Source organism: Psittacula echo (genome assembly GCF_963264785.1).
Source record: "Psittacula echo genome assembly, chromosome: 5".
Lineage (NCBI taxonomy): Eukaryota > Metazoa > Chordata > Aves > Psittaciformes > Psittacidae > Psittacula > Psittacula echo.
In genome coordinates, this window is record NC_137739.1 from 54082507 (window position 1) to 54102773 (window position 20267).

A 20267-nucleotide genomic window follows, 5' to 3' on the forward strand; every position below is an offset into this window, starting at 1 on the left:
GCCCCTACCCATCGCCGCTGCCCGGCGGTACCCCGCGCGGCGCTGCCCCTCCGGCGGGGCCGGCCCGGCCCGGCCCGCGGCTCTTTGTTCCGCTGCCGGGCGGCGGTTCGCCTCGGCGGCGCCGGCCTTGCACAAGTCCCGCGGCACCGGGCGCTGCCCTCCGGGGGAGCCCTGCCGCAGCGCCGGGGCAGCGCCCTCCCGGCGAGGCGAGGCGGGGCGGGGCGGCCGCGGGCTCCGGGCCGGCCGCGGGAGGCGGGGGAGGATGGAAGCGCCCTGGACGGAGGGGCGGGAGCCGGCCGCGGGACTCAGCCGCAGCGGACGCTCAAAGCCTCCAGCCGCGCCCCCGGGAGGAAAGCTTTGGGGCGCGGAGCCGGATCGTGCTCGGTAAGGCCAGACCCTGCACTCTCCTCTAACGAGCGGGGCCGCGGGCTCAGCGCAGGGACTGAGGGCAAAAGCGGGGCTCTGTGCTCCCCGGTGAACGCTCCGGCTGTTCCCGCGCTGCGAGAGGAAGATTCCATCACTCAAAACAAGCCCTGGTTCTTTGATCTGCTCTCTCCTGCGCCGGCAGCATCTTTCCTAGCCCCCAGAGCCCGCTAGCAATACGATGCGGCTGGGTACCTGGGGTCTGGAAAGCTGCTTTTCCAGGATCTCCACAGGCATCCATCAGCCTGTGAGCGAAATTATCATGAAGGCATTATTAGGGAAAGACACTGAAAGGAGGTTTTGGAGCCCACTGAGGAGAAGTGCCGGTGCTGGCACGGCCCCGAGAAAGGGACACCTAGCACAGAAACCCTAAGTCCGGCATTCTACAGCAGCCTGAGCACGACCCTGCAAAGCACCTGGGCCGATTTGTGCACTCACAGGCGAAAACAGGACCCACACCTCCTTTTTGATTACCGACATCTGGTTTACACAACCTGAACGAAAGGAAATGTTTAAAACCAGGCACAGACTGCAGGACAGATGTGAGGTCAAGAATACCATGTGAGATGCATCAAGAAGCCTTTAAAACATCTCAGCAGCAGCATGACGGCTGATAGCAGCCCCACACTAGCAGCAAGCACCCAAGGGTGGCAGCCTGACTTCTGAGTGGAGCCAGCATCACACGGCCAGCAGGGACCGCAGGTGGGCAAGACCTCAGGACCAGCAGAACCTCTGCAGAGTTGTCTCTCCACAGCAGAATCAGCTTCTCCAGACCGTGCATCACACAGGGCTGTCACTGTATGACTGGTAAGGAACAGCTGAGCATCCACCACACGTGCAAGGCTTCCTGGCGCTGGAGTGGGGACACTGATTAGTTTGAGCTCTCAAACAGGCTACAGGTTTGCTCAGCAATTCCAGCATCAAACTCTGAAATTTGTGTGCTGGGTGGCTTTTTTTGAGGCGATGTGTGTGTCCAGGGATGGGGTAGGAAGGGGGAAGGGTTTGGTCTCCCCAACAGGGGAAAAGCCTCATTAGCATTAAAAAAAAAAAATCACAATACAGCTTTTATTTTTTTTAAAGTCTTTATTATGCAGAACATAGAATAGATTTGAATGGATTTTTTTTTTCCCAAGCAGTTTTTTCTCCATTTTTTTAATTTTTTAACATGCATTGTTACCTTTTTAAAGCCAATGTACCATCCATTTATCTTTTCCCTGCCCACAGAGCATCCAACTTCATGCTAATCCCAAGTGTAAAAAAAATTAGACATCTGGCATAAAATATTTTTTGGGGAGCCCATTTAAAAATTTTATCTAAAATGTCTTATCTACAAAAAAAATCCGATATATATGTACATTATAGCAATACAGAGGCATAAGAATACAGTGCAATTTGAGACAAAGTGCTGTGACTTGGTAATTCTGCCCAGGGGCTTGTGGAAATGTGGGCCACCATTGGCTTTGGGGCTGCTAGCCTAAAGCCTCAGGCTCCAACGTTCCTGTCATCTCTCAAACTGGTCTGCAAGTTATAGCATCGGAAGACTGGAGATGCAGTTAGCGTAATACACCGTTAGGGGGTAGCCGAAATACCGCCTGAACAGGATGAGATTTGGCGAAAGAGGAAAGCTTTACAGCACTCAGACAGACGGTGTGGTGCACGTTTCACTTCACCAGGGGTATTTTTTGGAACAGCACCAACCCGTGGCATATTCAAGTCAAGAGACCTGTTCCCGACTGTTGAGGAAATCAATCTGCTAGCTGCCACTGCTTCTGAAGTTCCTGACCCTCTCCATAATCCTCCCACTTTGAGCAGCCCAGAAACAAGTTACCAATGCTCGCTAACACAGAACAGCAGTACAGACAGCTGCACTGCTTTTGGCCTTCACATACAGACACCTCTTCTGCTCCTTAAAACAGCTGCTAGGATCAAACACAAATTGAGTTGAACCTCTCTCTCCAAGAAAACAGCAGTACATATTGCTTAACTAAAAGCACAGAGTATTCTTCCATGGGTTAAAATCCACTGCATTCTTCAAGGTCAGTTTTAATCTAAATTCTTCATACCAAGAGTCACAGTTTTAGGCCTTCAATGCATACCACAGTCATCATCTCCTTCACCCAACCCCTTTTGGAGATGCAAACTCAACAGCTCCAATGTCTGCACCAAACACTTTTTAGTGAAAAATAAAGCACAATATTTCACACAAGCACTTCATGGTTGTGCTCTAGCTTCACATCCAAATCCTTAAACAGGTGAACAACTGCAAAGCTGGGGATGCTACGGGAATACAAGTCATCACTATGGCATCTGAGGGTTTTTTTTTCCTTTCTTTCTTTCAAAACCATGTTCAAGTTACACAGATCAAATGACTGATGCTTTTCCAAAACAGTGGTCCAGCACCAGACCCTGCTGAGGGGTCATACTAGGAATTATTCCCAGACAGCTCAGCGCTTCACTCGTGTTGGAACAGAACAGACCACAGGTACCTCAGATCTCTGTGCAGAAGGTGCCACCCACATAGATCCCAGCATGCTTGACACTTTCACAGGCAGAGGATAAACTGTAAAAATAATATACATGAACTGTACATATAAACTGTATAAATTTTGACTGAGCATTGTATATTGGGATAAACCTCCACAAGTTTCCTTCTCTGTGATGCAGCAAGGGAGCTCATGCATAGCGCTCCAGATCTAATGCTGTGAGGTGTTCTCCTAGGTGGAATGGAGAAGCTCATGCTCATGGTTTTTCTCCAGCCTCTCCTATGATCTGCCTGAATGGATAACATGGCTTCTGGACGAGCAAACAACTGTAAGCTAAATACTTTTCAAAAGTAAAGAAATTAAAATTTGCATAGAAGGAGAAACAGTATTTACTTGGTGTGGAAAAGCTTTAGAGAAGTGTCCCTTTGGGCGCTGAAAGCCGCATTCCTGTCTTAGGGACATTTGTTCAAGTACACATGAAAGATCCCTCTACAGCTGAGAATAAGGAATGACTGACTGCCCCTTTTCTCCATCTCTGCTGTACTGGTCCTTCATCCACAGAGCACTGGGCTGTGTCACTGATTTCATGGGCATACTTCCCTTTACTGCTTGTGTGAAGGCGGGTTCCTACTCTGACAGTGGGCACCACTTCTGCACTCTTAGAGAAAACAGCAAGATCATGATGCATGACACAATTCCTTCACTGAATGACTTCATTACAGTAAGATGTTCGGTCAGTTCACTCCTGAGTCTTTGCCTAAAGCAGAAGTATGCTATACCAGTAACTACAGAACTAGAACAGCTCTTTAAGGATGCTACTTAGAAGGGGAAAATAATATAGTAACTAAACAAAGAGTTTAATTATACCATATACACATACTGTACAAAAGTTTGTGTCTTGTGTAATAATAAAAGCCATGAAAACCTTAACACAAGATTTGGTTTATTCTCTGTCAAAAACTAAAACCAAAATTATGAATCAGGCTCCTTAAGACAAAGGTCCACTTGGGAAGGCCAGTTTCTAACAAGAAGCAGATCTCTCACTCTGTTAATGCTCAGTAATAGGAGCTTCTCAGTTTTCTTAAGAGAAAAAGCACATGGCCATCAGCCTTGAAAACTACAATGGTTCTAAACTCTTCGCTCAGCAGAAGCAAAGTCTTGCCTGCTAAGTTCTTCAGAGAGGTACTGGGAAGGTAACTATTATATATTCATAAGTTTAGCCAATATACTGTACAGAGCAAAATCCTTTGTTCAAAAGCAGCCTTCATTTTCTTTTGAATTTTGCATCCCTTAAGAAATACCAGGAGTCACTTTCAATTAGAATGTCTCAGAACAGTTGGCAGGGACTGAACTCTATTTCTTAAGCAGCTTTTCTTCCTTTGTGATCTCTCAAGATTGGTTCTTTCATTCACTTCTACTGCCAGCACAAAAAGGAAACAGATTTCTGGTCAGTACATAAATATCAAAGCAGCAATCCATCCTACACATACCGTGATAGCATTCATGCTGTAGGTTTGCCTAGTACAAACCAGTAGTGGTCTGTTCCTTCTGTTGTGGGAGCAGAGCTTTTTAGTAGACGTGAAAAGATTTTCCTGGCTTTCACACTCAGTGAATTACTGGCTTAAAAGTGCAAAATCTTGGACTTCTCTCTTTTTCAGAAGCAGTTCCAACAGGTACCAGACTTTGGCAAAACAGGTTCCTGTGAATAAAAGGCCTCCTGAGGGGTGGGGTTGCTTCCCAAAAAAGATACGGCACAGCTGAAATGTAACCAAGCAGTTTGCAAATGCTAATGACTGCCTGAATGATTACTGAAATGTCTTTGCAATGCAGAATTCAGAGTCATATGCAGACAGCATGATATAACAGAAAGATACTGAATGGCAGAAGTTTAGCATGAACACAGTTGCCTCAACAAGTGCAACTGAAATCCCAGTGAGGATTGGTAGTTTTAAAACACTGACAATTTCAGAAGTGTTATGCAGGAGTTACCTAAATTACTGAGATCTATGCAGCAGTTTTTCTCCCTTCTAAATACAAGCTGCCATACAACTGAATCCCAAAGAAAAGATTAAGACTCAAGACTTGCAAAACTTGTAACTCAGTACATCACAGTTTTCAAATTGACTTGACTACACAGACACAAGCATGCTGTACATCTAGGAATGCTCAAGCCAGCTCCCTACTGACCCATGGCTATGCCTTCAAGTTTGTGTGTTTTGTCCAGTCTGAAACCGTTCCATGATCAAGTCAACAGGATCAGGGCTGAAGTTAGGGCTTCCTGCACTAACCTCCTCTTGTCCCCTACTGTAATTCAGAAAAAGAAGCAGCAATTCTTTGAGGTAAAGCTTCTTGAAGTCAGAAAGCAGCAGATCATCTGCTGGAATGTTAGAGCTAGTGCTGGGCAGAACGCAGGTGAGAAAGTAAGCCTGTGCAATTGCAGTTTACTCACTCTGTGGCTGAACAAATGAGACTACTCCATAGCTATCAAAATTGCATATACAGGTTACAGGCTTCTTGAACTATGCACATATGCACTATGCTATGCTCCAGGTGGTGAGTAAATCAACATTAGTGAACTATGACAAAAACAGTTATCTGGACCAATTTTCAAACAGTCAATTTTAGTTTTTCTCAAATTGGATTTCTAAAATGCAATGGTAAAAATAATCAGAATTTTGAAGTTCCATTACATTAAAATGGAACAAGATCTATAAACACATGAAGATAGCTATTCTATAAAGTAGAAGCCAATTCTGCTTGAAATCACCAGATGTATGTATCTGCAGAACTGCTTGGTTCTAATGACCAACCCTGCTAGTTGCAGAGTGAACACAGAAGAACTTAAAGCATCTTGCTAACCCAAACTGAAGAGCTGGCTCAACCCTATCGACACAATGTTGAAGTTTTACTATCTCTGCAGAAACCCCACAAGTCCAAAGTATAAAATACAGAAACAAACTATACTGCAACTGACTACTGTTATAAAATTTTTGGTACCTCTTCAATGATCCATTCTGTTCACTGAAAGAATAAAAGATGCAATGACTAAGCAGCAGACCATCTCTAAGGTGTGCTAGAGCAAAGGTGTCTAATTTAAACTCACAATAAGACATCGTGGAACTTGCAAATAAAAGATTCCAAACAGCAACCAGCTCAGCAAAGATTAATTTGATCTCACAGTTAAAAGAAATGCAAAAGATGTCAAACTACATGCAATCGTGAGGACATTCTCTCTTCAGGGAAGGCCTACACACAGACATGCAGCTGCCAAAACTTGTTGCCTAGCCAAAATGTAATGCATTATAAGATCCAAGCTGTTTAAATTCTTTGCATAAAAGCCTTCAGCAACAAGATCAATGAAGAACACCTCATATATGACAAGAAATGGTGAATTAGAAAAAGGGTAGCAATTAGTCTTTCATAGGTCTGCATTAAGTGGCTCTCCTAATAGTCATCCATTTTATAGGCCTGCTTTTTGAGGGGTGCTGGTCTTCAGAAGCACAAGTCTTGCTATGTTTTACTTAATTCCAAGAGCACCCTTTTAGAACTTAGCAGTGACTTGTTCATGATTGTATGATAATTCTAAAGCAAGAGAAATTAATCTGAAGATGAGAAAGCAACACACATTGGAACTACCTCTCTTTTTTTCTTTTTTAAACAGTAGTATGTCAGAAGACAAAACACAGCCCATCTAAAAACAAAAACCCAAACAAAACAAAAATCCCCTTTCCATCACTTACCCTGTATCAAGAGGACAATTAGTGTCAAAACCAGGAGACAATCTGGCATCCATACTGGGAAGGAAAAGAAGCTAGAGTCCCAAAAGTCCTTCTGCCTGTAGCTCACAAAACTAAATAATGTTTGGGAACAATGGTCCTGTCAGTGACATGTCAACAATACATTTATTTTAAAAAGGCTAAATTTATGTTTTAAACACAAGTAACTGCAAAAGAAAAAGCAACTTTGGTTGATTATCCATCTTGTTAAATATGTCAAAGTTAGCAATTAAGAGTTTCTTTAGGAAGACTCCAAGAACAGACAGGTCAGCTTACTCCTTACTGGGAAGGTCAGGCACCTAGCAGTGACACTGGAAATGCTGCCATGCCAGCGTCACACATGCTCACAACATCTCAGCCAGCATTTGCGAGGCTAATGGGGCATACAAAGTCTGAGCTGATCAGCCACAGCCAGCTCGGGTTGCTGTGAATTCATTGAGACAAATAAATAAAAAAAGCAACAAGAAAAATTGAAGCTGAGCACCTCTAGGGCCAGACCCTGAAGACACAGGAATCAAAGCCTTTTTTCTCCTCTCCCTATTTACAAAATGCCATTTAGAGCTGACGTGGCCACTTCAGTATTGTGAGGAAATGTCTTCTATGCTAAGCAGTCTTAAATGTGTTCATGGATGCTGTGTCCTGTGTGCCATGGAGTGTCCCACAGGGTGTGTCCCTCCCACCAAGACACATGGAGGGAGTTCAGTCTTCTGTTTCTTCATATGTTGTCTCGTCAAACGGTCGGTCCAAGAGAGGTACCAAACGGTGACGGGAATATTTCAGTTGCAAAAGATCCCCAACTTCATCAATTTCTTTTAAAGCCTGAGAAAAAGACCACAGTAGATCAGCAGAGGAGACAGATGCAAGTTATCAGCAGATCTTCATTTTTGCATGCCTGCAGATTACTCGACAGCCATTTTACATAAGCAAGACTTCACTGTGCTGGAAGTTTGTAGCTTCAGAGGTGCCTAGGACTTGGTTTTGATTTTAGCATTCAGAAGTCTCAAGACCAAGTGAATAGCACTGATAACTTAACTGAGAGTGACTCTGCACCTCCCAAACTACTCCACTTCCAAGGCAGGATCATAATATCCAGTAATACTAACTCAAATTTTGCAGTCATCCTCCCAGAAACCATGACTATTCATAGACAGAAAAAAACCAAGAACAACCTCCCTTCCTGGAAGTAATACAGCTGAAGCAGAAAAAATATGTACATGTAGGTTCGACTCCTCTTCATGTGTAATTCAGTATGAAAACGTGTGTTACCAGTATACATCTCTGACCGACTCTATTTTTTAAATGGCAAGATAGCAAAAGGCAAACTGCAATACTGCACTAACAAGTTCTATTGTTTCATTTGTTATATCTACATTTGATTAATTTGTATCGTCCACGTACAAATAGAAACACACTGCAAACAACATTGCAGGGGACATTTTTGTCAGCTGATCCAAAGAATGAAAAAAGTTATTCTGGGTAGGATCACAAGCATTTTCTCCTTACAAACTAAGTCCCAATGACTGAGGTTGCCACAAAGGCAACACTCAGTCAACTGATGGCTCAGGACACTGTTAGTGAGCTAACAAAACCTTTCACCATTTTGACCTGAATGCAAATGTTATGAAGTTTACCAGAGATCAAACATCTGCTAGCATGAGAGATGAGGAAAGTCCCGGCTCAGTTAATCATTCTTTCTTTATGTTGCAATCTCTTTGATAAGACACTCATTTGCAATAGGGTTTATTAAAAGCCAAGCCCTAAATTTCAATTCATTTCTCTACAGAACACTCCTGGAGCAAGGTACAAAACAAATTAGTTGCTGCAGACAAGTCTACAACAGTATGTGATACCAATTATCTTATGTAGGCAAGTGACAAAGAAATAAGTTCAGAAGATGACTTCCAAGTCCAACATGATTTCTGAACACAAAGCCTGGCATTCTGCACTCCCCTGAATTATAAATTTATTCAGATAGTTACGTTCAGCATTTCTCCAGAACGCCACTAACTTCAACATTAGTGCCCCCATTTTAACATGTTCTGGGTCTAATGCCTGTCTCCTGAGAATAGTTGGCAGATGAGGGTTAATATTCCTACATACTTTTCCTTCCTGGATGGATAGTTCAAGTTTTTGTTTCTTTAAACAATGGCCCCTCATGCTTGTTGTATCTGGCAGCAAAATCCTCTCCACTCTAAAATCTGGGGGAAAGACAAACCCAGAAGTTGGACCTCGGTAAAAACAAAACAAAACAAAAGTGTGGGCACAGTTTGCCAGAGCTTTAAGTAAAGATCCCATATGGAAACAATTTAAGGTTGAATTTCTGTTGAAAGAGTCTGTTAACTGTTACTCTTGAATGCAGATTTAGGATTTTATTAATTTAAAAAAAAGGGACCATGTGACCAGCAAAGACTACAAAGGAAACGGCATTGGTGAACTCTGACTTCACAAGAGTGTAATATATTTTTCATCACTGAAAAGAAAGCACCAGCCCACAGGGATGCAGGTTATGAGGGACTTCACTCTGATCCTGAGCCAAATATTTTCCGGCAAGGAAGTTTTATTTACATAAAACTGTTAAAATTGTAACTGAGAACTGTTCCCCATCATGTGGGTTTACTTAATAAGAACAAGGAAGCATTACAAATATCAGCATTTACAAGACAATCTTCTCTTCCTTGGGCTCCAAACCCAGATAAATTTGTTTAGAAAAAAAAATTAAATAAAATGCTGTAAGAGCCCTAGTTAACATCCATGCATGCACAGATGGGCTACCAAGTTCTCCTCTGTGTCACTGACTTGAAGAAGCTCTCTACCAGCTCTCTCAAAGTCTATTCGTTTCAGTTCCTTTCCCTCCTGGATATTATTGCCACAGTTCAGCAGATGGATCAGATCCGAGGGTTGCCTTAATGATTAACTGCCTGAAATCAATTCCCTTTCACTGCATCACAAGAAAACACAACACAAAAATCACTGACACAAAGACTTGCTCCTTATTAACTCCTCTTGCCAATGTTCTGGGTTCAGAGCATGCAGCCATTTTGAACCTTGAAGTGGATTACACTAACTTGGAATAAAGCCTCCACATACTGAGCTAAATTCATTCACTTCAAAATTCACATCTCATTTTGTCCTGGATTACTTTTCTTAGACAGACAAGCCCTTATGTATTAAACAAGCCTCTCCTCCATTTAGAGCATTTAGCACCTACAGAGATACTCTAGAAATAAGTTTTCAATGTTAAAAGCACAAAACCTGAAATATTTTCTGGAAAGCAGAAAGACTTGTAAGAGAATTGACAGGAAAAGAGCTTTTTTAAAGCAGAGTAATAAAAGTTACAGATTGGTTTTGGAAAAGAGCAAGTATAGTACTTATATAGACCCTGCAGAAGCAGCTGGTTACAGTAGACTCCAGCTAGTAACTCTGAGAGCAGACCAAGAATCTAACCAGTGGCAAGATTGCATGAATGCACGGGTAGTGCCAGCACATCAAATTCGCACAGTTTCAGTTGTAGCTCAGTTTGCAGCAATATGACTTCAGAGGCTTCAGTTTTCTTTCTTTTCCTACCTCCTCCCCATTCATTCTCCCCACATCCATCTGGCCAGAAGTTACTGCGCCTTCATTTGCGTCAATGCGATCAGTTCTATTACCATGTTCTGAGCCAAGCCTGTGACACTGTTCATTTTGTACTGGGAGAAAGGAAAAGAAGGACGGAACCTTCTCTAGAGATACTGCTTCAGAATTTTTATTTGGAACAGAAACACTGAACTAGGATAATGACAGGAAGAGTAGCAGTGAAGGAACTTGGGTCTTAGAAGGCAGAAAGAACTCGGAAGCAAGCGCAGCACTGCAGATACATGGCAGGTTACTTAACTGATACATACTGACGTCAAACATATATTACCAAACTGCACTCACCACTGCCTATTTTTCCTAACAAAACTGAAATTTAAAAAAAGCTATTTTCAGCCCTCGATTTGAACATTTTGTGGCAGTGAAATATGAAAAGTTTAAATCTTTTTTTTTTTTTTTTTTTTTTTACATTAGTAAATGTCTGTTTGTATGTCCCATTTGCTGTTCATGTACTGAAGTGCTACCACCTCATCATATCTGGACACTGTGCATGACTTCCCTTTCATTGATGACTACTCCAAATTAACTTCTTATCTACAAAATGTTTAAAGATAGTTTAAAGGATTTTTTTTTCTCCATCTTCCCAAGGACCAAGGTGAGGCTTCTCAACCTGCTGTTTCTCAAATCACACTTCTTGCCCTTCTTGAAGTTAGTGGTGTCATTTTCTTTCTTCCAATCTCCATTCACCAGGACCTTCCAAAGATGATAATCAAGAGCATCCTTGCAGTGACAGCCAGCTCCCTCAACACTTGTGGGTGTATCCCATCAGGTCCCATGAACTTGTCAATGTTCAGTTCGTATTATTCAACCTTCCTTTACACCAAGGGTAAGTCTTCATTGCTCCTTGTTTTTCCAGTGACCTTGTGGGCCCAGGATTCCTGAAGGCAAGTCTCATCAGTAAAGACTGAGGCAACAGAGGCACTGAGTACCCTGGCCTCTTGCATGTCATTTGTCACGTATGCCATTCAGCAGCAGCCCCACATTTTCTCTACTCTTCCTCATGCTGCTAATATCCCTATAGAAGGCCTGCCTGCTGCATTTCATGTCCTTTGACAGCCTCCAGGTAGGTTTTGGATTTCCTGTCCCCATCCCTGCATGCTCAGAACTGTCTCTATTCCTCCTGGGTCACCTTGCACCTTCTTATGTTTCCATTTTATATATTTGTTGGTTTGTTCATCTGTGCAGGTTTCCCACCACAATTGTTCTCCTGTAAGTCAGAATGCATCGTTCTTTGGAAGTGGGAGAACCAACCAGCTGTCCTGGACACCACCTCTCTTTGGGACCATATCCTATGGGATTCTTTCAAGCAAGTCTCTGAACAGGATAGTTTACTCTCCTGAAGTCCAAAGTCACGACTCAACCTAGCTTAGGTTCTGAGCTCTACTACAAGGCTTTAAACGTTAGATTTAATAGTTTGTGTACCAAACACTGAGCCAGTCTACAAAAAAAACAGACACTTGCTGTATCTGTTTGTAGAAGGCATGAGCAAAAGAAAGACAAGATGAGACACTTACTCTGTCAAGCATCTCTTTGGTATGAGCTGCAGACAAACAGAATCTGGCTCTGGACTCGATGATAGGGGTGGCAGGGAAGCCCACAACCACAACACCAATGTTCCGCTTCAGCATCTCACGCCCAAACGCACTGTCAAAGAGTACAAGAAAGATAATCAGAATGATACCAGTGGTGGCAAAGCAGCAGCAGCAGCATGAAGGTCTCCGTATGTTTAACCATACAGGCATTTGTTGAAGCAAGCCTGCAAGACCACAATTTGGAGCTTGCAGTGCTTTCTTCTAGAGGCAGAATGCCTATTCACGAAAGCCATTTTTTAATTCATTCCTAAGGTGGTCCTCTTCAAAAGGTTTCACTGTATTAAATTCTAACAGAGCTAGAAGATTAAAGGTGGCAGAGGCTGGTCTTTTGGATTTGTAACCTAAGCTTGGAAATCTTTCCAATAGGAAAGAGGGATTTTGGCTTGGAAGACAGACTATACAAGGAATCCCACTTGTTGCAATTCCCTAAAGCTTCTGCAATTTCAAGTTGGTTTGTTTTCACCAATTTAATGCACCACTTTTTAAGTGCCTACCAGGGGACCCACTGAATTGCCACAGTAAATTGAGATAACCTAATCTGACACCAAGTTCTTATGGGGATTAAAGAAATCAGTGGCTTTGACTTGTGTGATGAGAGGCATGAAGATCTAGATCCTTTCTTTAATGGCAGTGCAATTGTGGGTGTGTCTACAGGCCGTACGAAATAGTTCTTTTTGAACTGACCTTGCCTTCAGAAGCAGCAGCAATGAACTTCAGGCTTAAAAGGATGTGTAAAAATAACATACTTTTACTAGGTTTATAATATTTCTGCCTTTTACTTCTGCTGCAACTATTTTCCTCATAAATAGGTGCACAGTGATACACTTCATTTTGTATCCATTTAGTACTTTCAAACTATTTTAAAAACAGACCATGAGACAAAGAAAGGATGAAGTAGATCTGATGAGAGCTGGCCCTTAGGATCTACATCAGAGCTCTGTGTTCCTTTTCATTTTTAAGTTACTGTCCCAACTGCTAAGCTAATAAACATTTCCATGAACATTTCCAGGGAAAAGATTGTACTGGCTGGTAGAGCAGCTGAGTAAAAGAAACAGCATGCCTCTGCATGCTGAATGGCACACACTGCATTCTACAGCACCTATAAAGGTTAAAGGCCTTTTACATTTGGTTATACTGAGAAGGGTGGAGGAAGACTGCATCTAGCTTCATGCAGAATGCTAGAAGATATTTGTTCCCTCACAGAACCACAGTACTTAGCCTCACTGAAGCCTGAGCTAGAACACTACAGATGTTTGTTACAGCTTAAAATGAAGCCATGCTTTCCAAATTCAGAAGTGTTGGTTGAGCACTGCATTATACACAGACACTGAAAAGCAGCTACCAAAGCCAAGTTGTCCTTGAAATCAGGCTTTGTTTATGCTGCAAAAAATTTTAATGTATATATTATATCCTGCTTGCAGAATTTTAGCTGTAATTATGCACACAGCAGCCCACATGTCCATAAGCATTTATAAAGCTTACAGTTCGATTAGTATTTACAGTAACAGTATCTGAGCTGTTAAATCCAGACTTCTTAGAAAACCTTGGGATTCATCAAACACAGGTTGCTGTGTCCCATCATATACCACCCCCTGCTTTTTCCTTTTTGAAATTTCAGAGTTCACCTGTGGAAATGCTGACTGCTTCCGATTCAGGAACTGGTAAAAAGATTCTTCTAGTGACTTAATGTTAATTTTAATTCAATTTCAGCTTTTCTTTAGCACATATATGCACTTTGCATAGAAATAACATGGAAAAAACAAAACAACCCCCAAAACAACCCGAAAAAACCCAAACCCAACTTTTAAAACATGGCCTGTAGTGGTAAAACGGTTCCCCTGAAGTGCTTTCTTGCTGCCGCAAGCTACAAGCCTCAATTTTCTCAATATCATTTGCAGGAAATTTCCATGTTTCCTCAGACTTGGTAATGACCATAAAAGCAAAAAAATCAATCCAGTCCTTTCTGACATTTATAAAAGTCTTAATATTCCTGTACCATCCTAGCTTTAGAGAAGATGGGTGAGAAGTTTCCCTGTTAAACCTACCCAATTTTTGCTGGCATGTAGAGCATCAGAGGCACAACTGGGGAATCTTCATTTCCATAGATGATAAAGCCCATCTCTTTCAGTCGTCTCCTGAAATATCTCGTGTTCTCTGCTAGCTGTTGCACACGTGCTTTCCCTAGAAAAGAAATTAAAATAGGACCTAAGTGACACGAATAACTGCAACACAAGACCTCTAGCTGAAGTACAAACTATGATGTACCGCCTGTGCTTACACAAGGGTTAAATTAACTGCAAAGTAGAATTCGCAGTTTCTTTTACCTTATGTAACCAAAATCACTCACTCAATTTCTGACAAGGCGGCAGGTGGATGGACTAGGACAGGCACAACCATCAAGTCCAAGCGCTCCCTATTTTTTTCATATCAGGTTTTTAATCAAGAGGTACCTGCTTTTAAACAAGATTCAAAATTTGCTCAAAATTCACTGGTAACTGCACCTTGAAGAAGAGTTTCTTACGCTTTTAATAATCAATGGAAACACTGAATCAGCTAGGGCTGTTCACCATGTTTTATCCTGCTTGTCTGTATTAATGGAAATTACTAATTTCCTCCTTAGGTCTACTTGCTGAACTGATTACATGGCTGCTCCCTACCCTTCTTCAGTTAAAACGAGCTGGGTTTAAATTAAACCAATTAATTCTGATAATCCAGCTCACTTCGCAATAAGCGGCAGTGGCCAATCCATCATCCATTCAGCCAATTCTGACATTTGTCAAAATTAGTACACAGGACATTAGACAGCTAGTATAATTTAAACACTGCAGCTAGCCAGATGTGCATAGGACAACCTATTTACCAGTTAATTAAATTCTAGCCTAGCACAATGTATTACGTATCTGTATCACCCAGAAAAAGATTTACATCATCTCACCTAAGCAGATCATAATGTATTTCTGATCAACTAATACTCTGCTGTGCTTAACAGATTAAGCACTATGCCATTGATGAGACTATAATAAGTAACATTTATAATTACTTGTCTCTGGTCCACAGAGTGTATTTTTGGATAATTGATTATCCAAGCACTGTTTTCACCAGATGGGTGATTCACATACCGAAGCATTACATCTACAGCAGTGCAGATTTACGCCACAAAGTGAAGATGACTGCTCGATATTAATAGTCTTCCTTTAAAGTTGTAGATAACATAAGGTGATTAACCAAAAGGAATGCCAGCTCTCAAAGAAAACATCCAACACCCACATAGCTCTGTTCCAAGCCAGAACAAATGTAATTTTAAGAACCTATACAGTTTTTGTAGCCAAGAGTATCAGCCATTCCACCCACAACCATGCAATCAAAGGCAAAATCCCATCAAAAGCAAAGCATGAGAAAAAAGGATGAAACCTGTTAAGTTTGCAAAACTTGGCCTATCATTAGTGGTAGAAGCTGCTATTTTTAACAGCAGTCATTGCTATTTAAGACATCTCCTCCATTAAAAGTGTTATTTCTTAATCTTTTCTTCCCCAGAGTTTCTTCAGAAGCTTAATTCCTCTTTCCCAAAAAGCAGTAAGATTTCAGGAAAACACAAAGGCATCTTGTGCTTATGAAACTTATTTTTTAATTGGCTCACATCACATCAGATGCTCCAGCTTTCTCTTAGGTTTTCAGACCAATTATTCGGTTATTTTAAATACCCCAGACTGCAAAGTGAAGTTTTTAAAAAAAATAAAAAAATGCAACAAAATAAAAAGAAACAGGCTTACTGCAAGATACTACACATAGTGGGCCAAAAGCCATTAGTTGCATTTTTAACATTGAGACAATCAGTAAAAACACAAGTGTTCAGAGCAGTCTACATGCGCAAAAAAAAGCTACAATGATACCTTCTGAGAAAGCCACACCTGCATATCTCCTATACAGAAATGCACAACTTCTGACAACATTTCAAGTCAGTGATGTACAACTCCATCTAAACACACAGGAAATTTCACTACTACAAGAGTAGTAAGGTAACATACACAGCTGGATACAAGTGCTGTGATCAGCCCCTCTACCACAGCCAGGAATACATCTGCTCCCATACATACATTCTTTCCATACTCCCATAATATATGGAGTTTACAGTGCTTCAAGCAGAAGGAACTTCAGCATTTCTTTAGTTTTCCCCTCTACAGATTCACACCCTTTTCCAAGTTGTTGTGAGCCTTCCAGGCTAAAGATTAAAGAGTAACTTTAATTTGTAGTTGGCAACCACTTCACAGTCTTCCTTAAATTCTTTCCCATAAAAAGAGTTTATGATTCTAGATTTGTCCTTATAGATTGAAGAATGCTTTGAGATGTAGACAAGTTTCATGTGCAAGTCTCTCCATCCTCTACAGAGACATAATCGCCTAGTATAGCAACTGATAGATTTAGAAGACACTGCCTTCAGGTTTGTGTGTCTCAAAAGCCTGTCAGCTTGTAATTTGTTCCAGAGCCATCAGTCAATTTAATGAAATTATTACCTCTCTTGAAACTTGCCACCATGGCTACAACAACATTAACAAGAACTTGAAAACATTCAGTTGTGTCTTCTCACTATGCACCATGTGTCATTACCATCTGAAGAGATCTGTAGTCATGACGGAGCAAAGCACCAGCAATCAAGCAGGAACCAGGTGCAGGTTCCTTGTCCTCCACTTCCTTTTCTCCCTGCATCTCCTCTGCACTTCAACATATTTAGTCTCCTATCCCACTGTAAAATCCTGCACTTGAAGAGTGATGTCACATGTTAATTGAATAGGGTTTGCAATATTATGCAACAATATTCAAACAATATTTGCTGCTTCAGCCCCCAGTACACACAGGCATAGCAGGCTGTTAACTGCTATTAGAGTTTTAATGTATCTTCTGGGACCACAAAGACAAATCAAGCAGTGCCTGCAGACAGCAGTGACTAGGTAGCACTGCTGATCCCACTTGTACCCAAAACAGCGCTTGAGCATTCAAACAGAACATCAAAATCCCTTCTCAACTCAAACATCTTCTGAAGCTCAGAGCCCTGTCCACATCTGTTCAAGTGTAGGCCTAGAAAGACTGCCAGGACGGCAGCAATCCTCCAGCAGCTGGCTTTCTTGGCAGTATACAGCTGCATTTTTAAGACCACGCAAAAAAAGGCTGGCTCAGACACCACCCTGCCAATTGTTCTTGCACAGGAGTTGTGCAACGATTCTGGTAACATCCTTTCATCTAGGAAACTGGAATAGGATGACCTTCTGGAAGGGAAGGGGGAAGAAAGGGAGAATTACTGGAACAGAGCTCTTCAAAAAGCTGGAAAACTAGACTCCCTTATCAGAGCAACTGATCTGAAATCCCTTATGAGTTCTGTAAATGGCTTAAACCAGCTACTGACAGACCTACACTGGAATTAGAGGATTAACTAATAACTTCTCCTTTGCTTTTATACCCTTTCACAGGTCTACTGCAGTTGTAACAAGATTGCTCTTGCCATTTAGAAAAATACTTCTGTGCTTGCAGAAGCCTTGCATCATTCAGTCTAAAGCACACATATATTCCCTAAAGAACATGCTGCCATTCTATCAAAATATATAGGCCACCTAATGGGGAGAAACATTCTCCTTTAAGCACTCTCAGCTCAGAGCTGTAGCTGTGCAAAAGCAGCAAAGAAAAAAGAATGGAGAAAAAAAAAAATGCAACAATTGCCTCTGCTTGGATAGCTAAGATGGGCTGAATATTTATAGCTGACAGTTTGAGAAGAGGTACATGCTTTTACTTGACGTAGCCTTATACTAGTCCAAGATAACAGGCAGTCACTTGAAATTGGCACTGCTCATCTTCAAGCCAACATTTGTTTTACTGTACACCTAAGTATACATGATACAGAGTTGCAGCCCTTCTACCTCAGGTGCAAATAACCAAGTGTGAACTCACAGATCAGCAGCAACTTTGCTGAAGAAGTCACTCAGAGCCACTCTCAAACTTTGGTTCTAAAGCACTGCCCATAACCTCATGGTGATCTGTACTGTACATGGCCAAGAATGCCAGATATATGCTTTTGCATTTATAAACCCTAAGCAACTGAAGTCTAGACTTAACAGAGCAGAAAAGTCAGGCTTCAGAGTTTCTGCAGCAGAAAGGTTCTGTACAACCAGCTGAAGCAATACAGTAAAGCTGATTGACTGTATTTTTGCCAATCCTCCAATACTTGCAGTTTACTTCCAATATGAACAACAAATGTTTGCCACTTTTAAACAAGCTGCAGATTTGTGCTGAGGGAAAACATTTCTCTTATTACATTTTACCATATGGCATATCAAATTATACAGTATGCAGGGCAAGCAATACTCTTTAAAAAAATGCAGCTAGCATCTCCCTGAAAAAATGGCACACCAATATTCCAACACCCTAGAGAAAGCATTCCATTGTGAATCTAAACGCACATGAGATGCATATTCCCCACAACCCTAGTGGAAAGTAAATTAGTATCTCTGCCAGGACACATTCACACAGGTTAAAGCAATGATACTTCATCACTTGCGAAGGCCTCTGCTTTAGAGGTCACATTGCTTAAAAAGACAGAAGTTATATTGAAAACCTTATCTAGAAATATTTCATCAAATTTCTTCTCAAAGCAGAAATTAAGTTGAGACCGATCATAGTTATCTGCACAATAAATAGGAGACTGTACATTCCACCACACCCAATCTAAACTCCTGTATCAAATAGGCACATAAACAGAGAAACTCACCTGTATTGAGCCTCACTGCTCTTTACATCATGGAAGTTCATGCTTACACTAACAGTCCAAATACTGCAAAGATTATCAGACAAGGCTTATGGGCAAAAAGGCAGTTTAATAAATAAACAGCAACTGCCCAGCAATTTAAAAAAAAAAAAAAAAGGAAAAAGAAAACCAGATACTTCTTAGAGCTGAGATCTGTGTAAGCCATCTACATTAAAAAGCCATCTACAAAGAACAAAAAAGCCCTAGAATATGCGAAAGTTACTCTGCCACAAAGATCTAATATTTATAGTGTTTCTGTCATCTATTAAGGCTGATGAATAAGCTATCATAGATGGTATCGGACTCCAAAGAAAATTTAGTTCAATCAGGATGTATTTGTTTTCCCTCCCTCTTGTGATCTCTAGGCAGTAATTGGAGAGCAATCACAAATCTGTCTTTCTAAACAATGCAACACTTCATCAGCAAGGCTTCTTGAAAAATAAAAGGCATGTTGCATTGTACACAAACAGACTACTGACTGACACTGAACTCCAGAGGGGCAAGCCAACTTCAGATGGCCAAGAAAACACAAGCAAGATTTCATCTGCTTGTCCCACTAGGGATCACGGTCCCCTGCACCTAAAACAAAGTACTTGATGCAATACAAAGGAAGCTGTATGTTTACATTTTTATTTTTATAAAGACTTCAAAGCAACATAACAGGACACATCTTTAAAAATGGCTCCAAGCAGTGAAACTGTTAACTGTACGCACAAGCTTCAACAGAGCTCTTGTTGGTCAACAAATACCAGTTTACATTAGATAGCTATGAGGAAGTTACTATATATTCTTTCATTAACTACTCTGGCAGCTGTTCACCACATTAGATTTTTAACTTTCCAGTCTTAATTTAACCTATTTTTTTTTGTTTCCAACATGGACAATGAGGCCAAACAGTAGTTTCACACCTTTATTTTATATACCAGTTGAAGGCTAATGTCCTTAGTTTTAACGACTAAATGAAAATATTAGAATAAAACTCTTGATATGAATTGACTGCTATCCAGTACACGCAGAATCACTCCACTTGTGATACATACTTATTTCCACAATTACTCAGTCTCTCAGTAACAGCTTACGTTGTAATCTAACGGAACACCCTCTGTTGTTCCATTGAAAATGTTCCAGTTTCTTACTAGCAGATATTTGTAAGAATTCTGTGAGAATTTGTGAAGATGTACTCTGATAGTAGCACACTGCATCTGATAAGGCCCAGTATGCATCTAACAAGAACTAGGTTTTGTTAAGAAACTTGGGTGAAGAATATTAAAGACATTTTAAATCACTGCAAGAAGTAAAGATTAGGGCAAGTTAATCTTAATAACAGAACCATAAGGCATCTTTGAGATTAAAACACTCCATGAATTCTTCGCACAAAAGTTACTCTCAGTCTCTCATGTAACTTGTTTCACCTTGTTTTTCAAGCTTGTCCCATTTTGCAAACTCTCGCCAGCACAGATGTGCTGCAGGTGAGAAGCATTAAATCACCTACTGACAAATGTGCCATCCTTAATTTGTAGCAGAGTAATTTCGCTTGGTATAGATTATTTCAGTCAAGGAAGGCATTTATTTG

The 20267-nt window shown here is 41.2% G+C and overlaps 1 protein-coding gene across 5 annotated transcripts in view; it reads right to left on the reverse strand.

Annotated features, from left to right (window-relative positions):
- Positions 1–1152: 1152 nt before the first annotated feature.
- The window catches only part of SPTLC2 (serine palmitoyltransferase long chain base subunit 2), an 87831-nt gene continuing 68716 nt past the window's right edge, over positions 1153–20267 (reverse strand). For 3 of the 5 annotated variants that reach the window (XM_080617787.1, XM_080617789.1, XM_080617788.1), the window contains 3 exons: positions 13950–14085; positions 11827–11956; positions 1153–7501 (listed from right to left, as the gene is read on the reverse strand). In XM_080617787.1, coding sequence (XP_080473913.1) covers positions 7382–7501; positions 11827–11956; positions 13950–14085 — 386 coding nt within the window. In that variant the 3' untranslated portion in view covers positions 1153–7381. Of the gene's footprint in view, positions 7502–11826; positions 11957–13949; positions 14086–20267 lie in introns of those variants that run through there. The other 2 variants (XM_080617791.1, XM_080617790.1) reach the window with 1 other exon arrangement.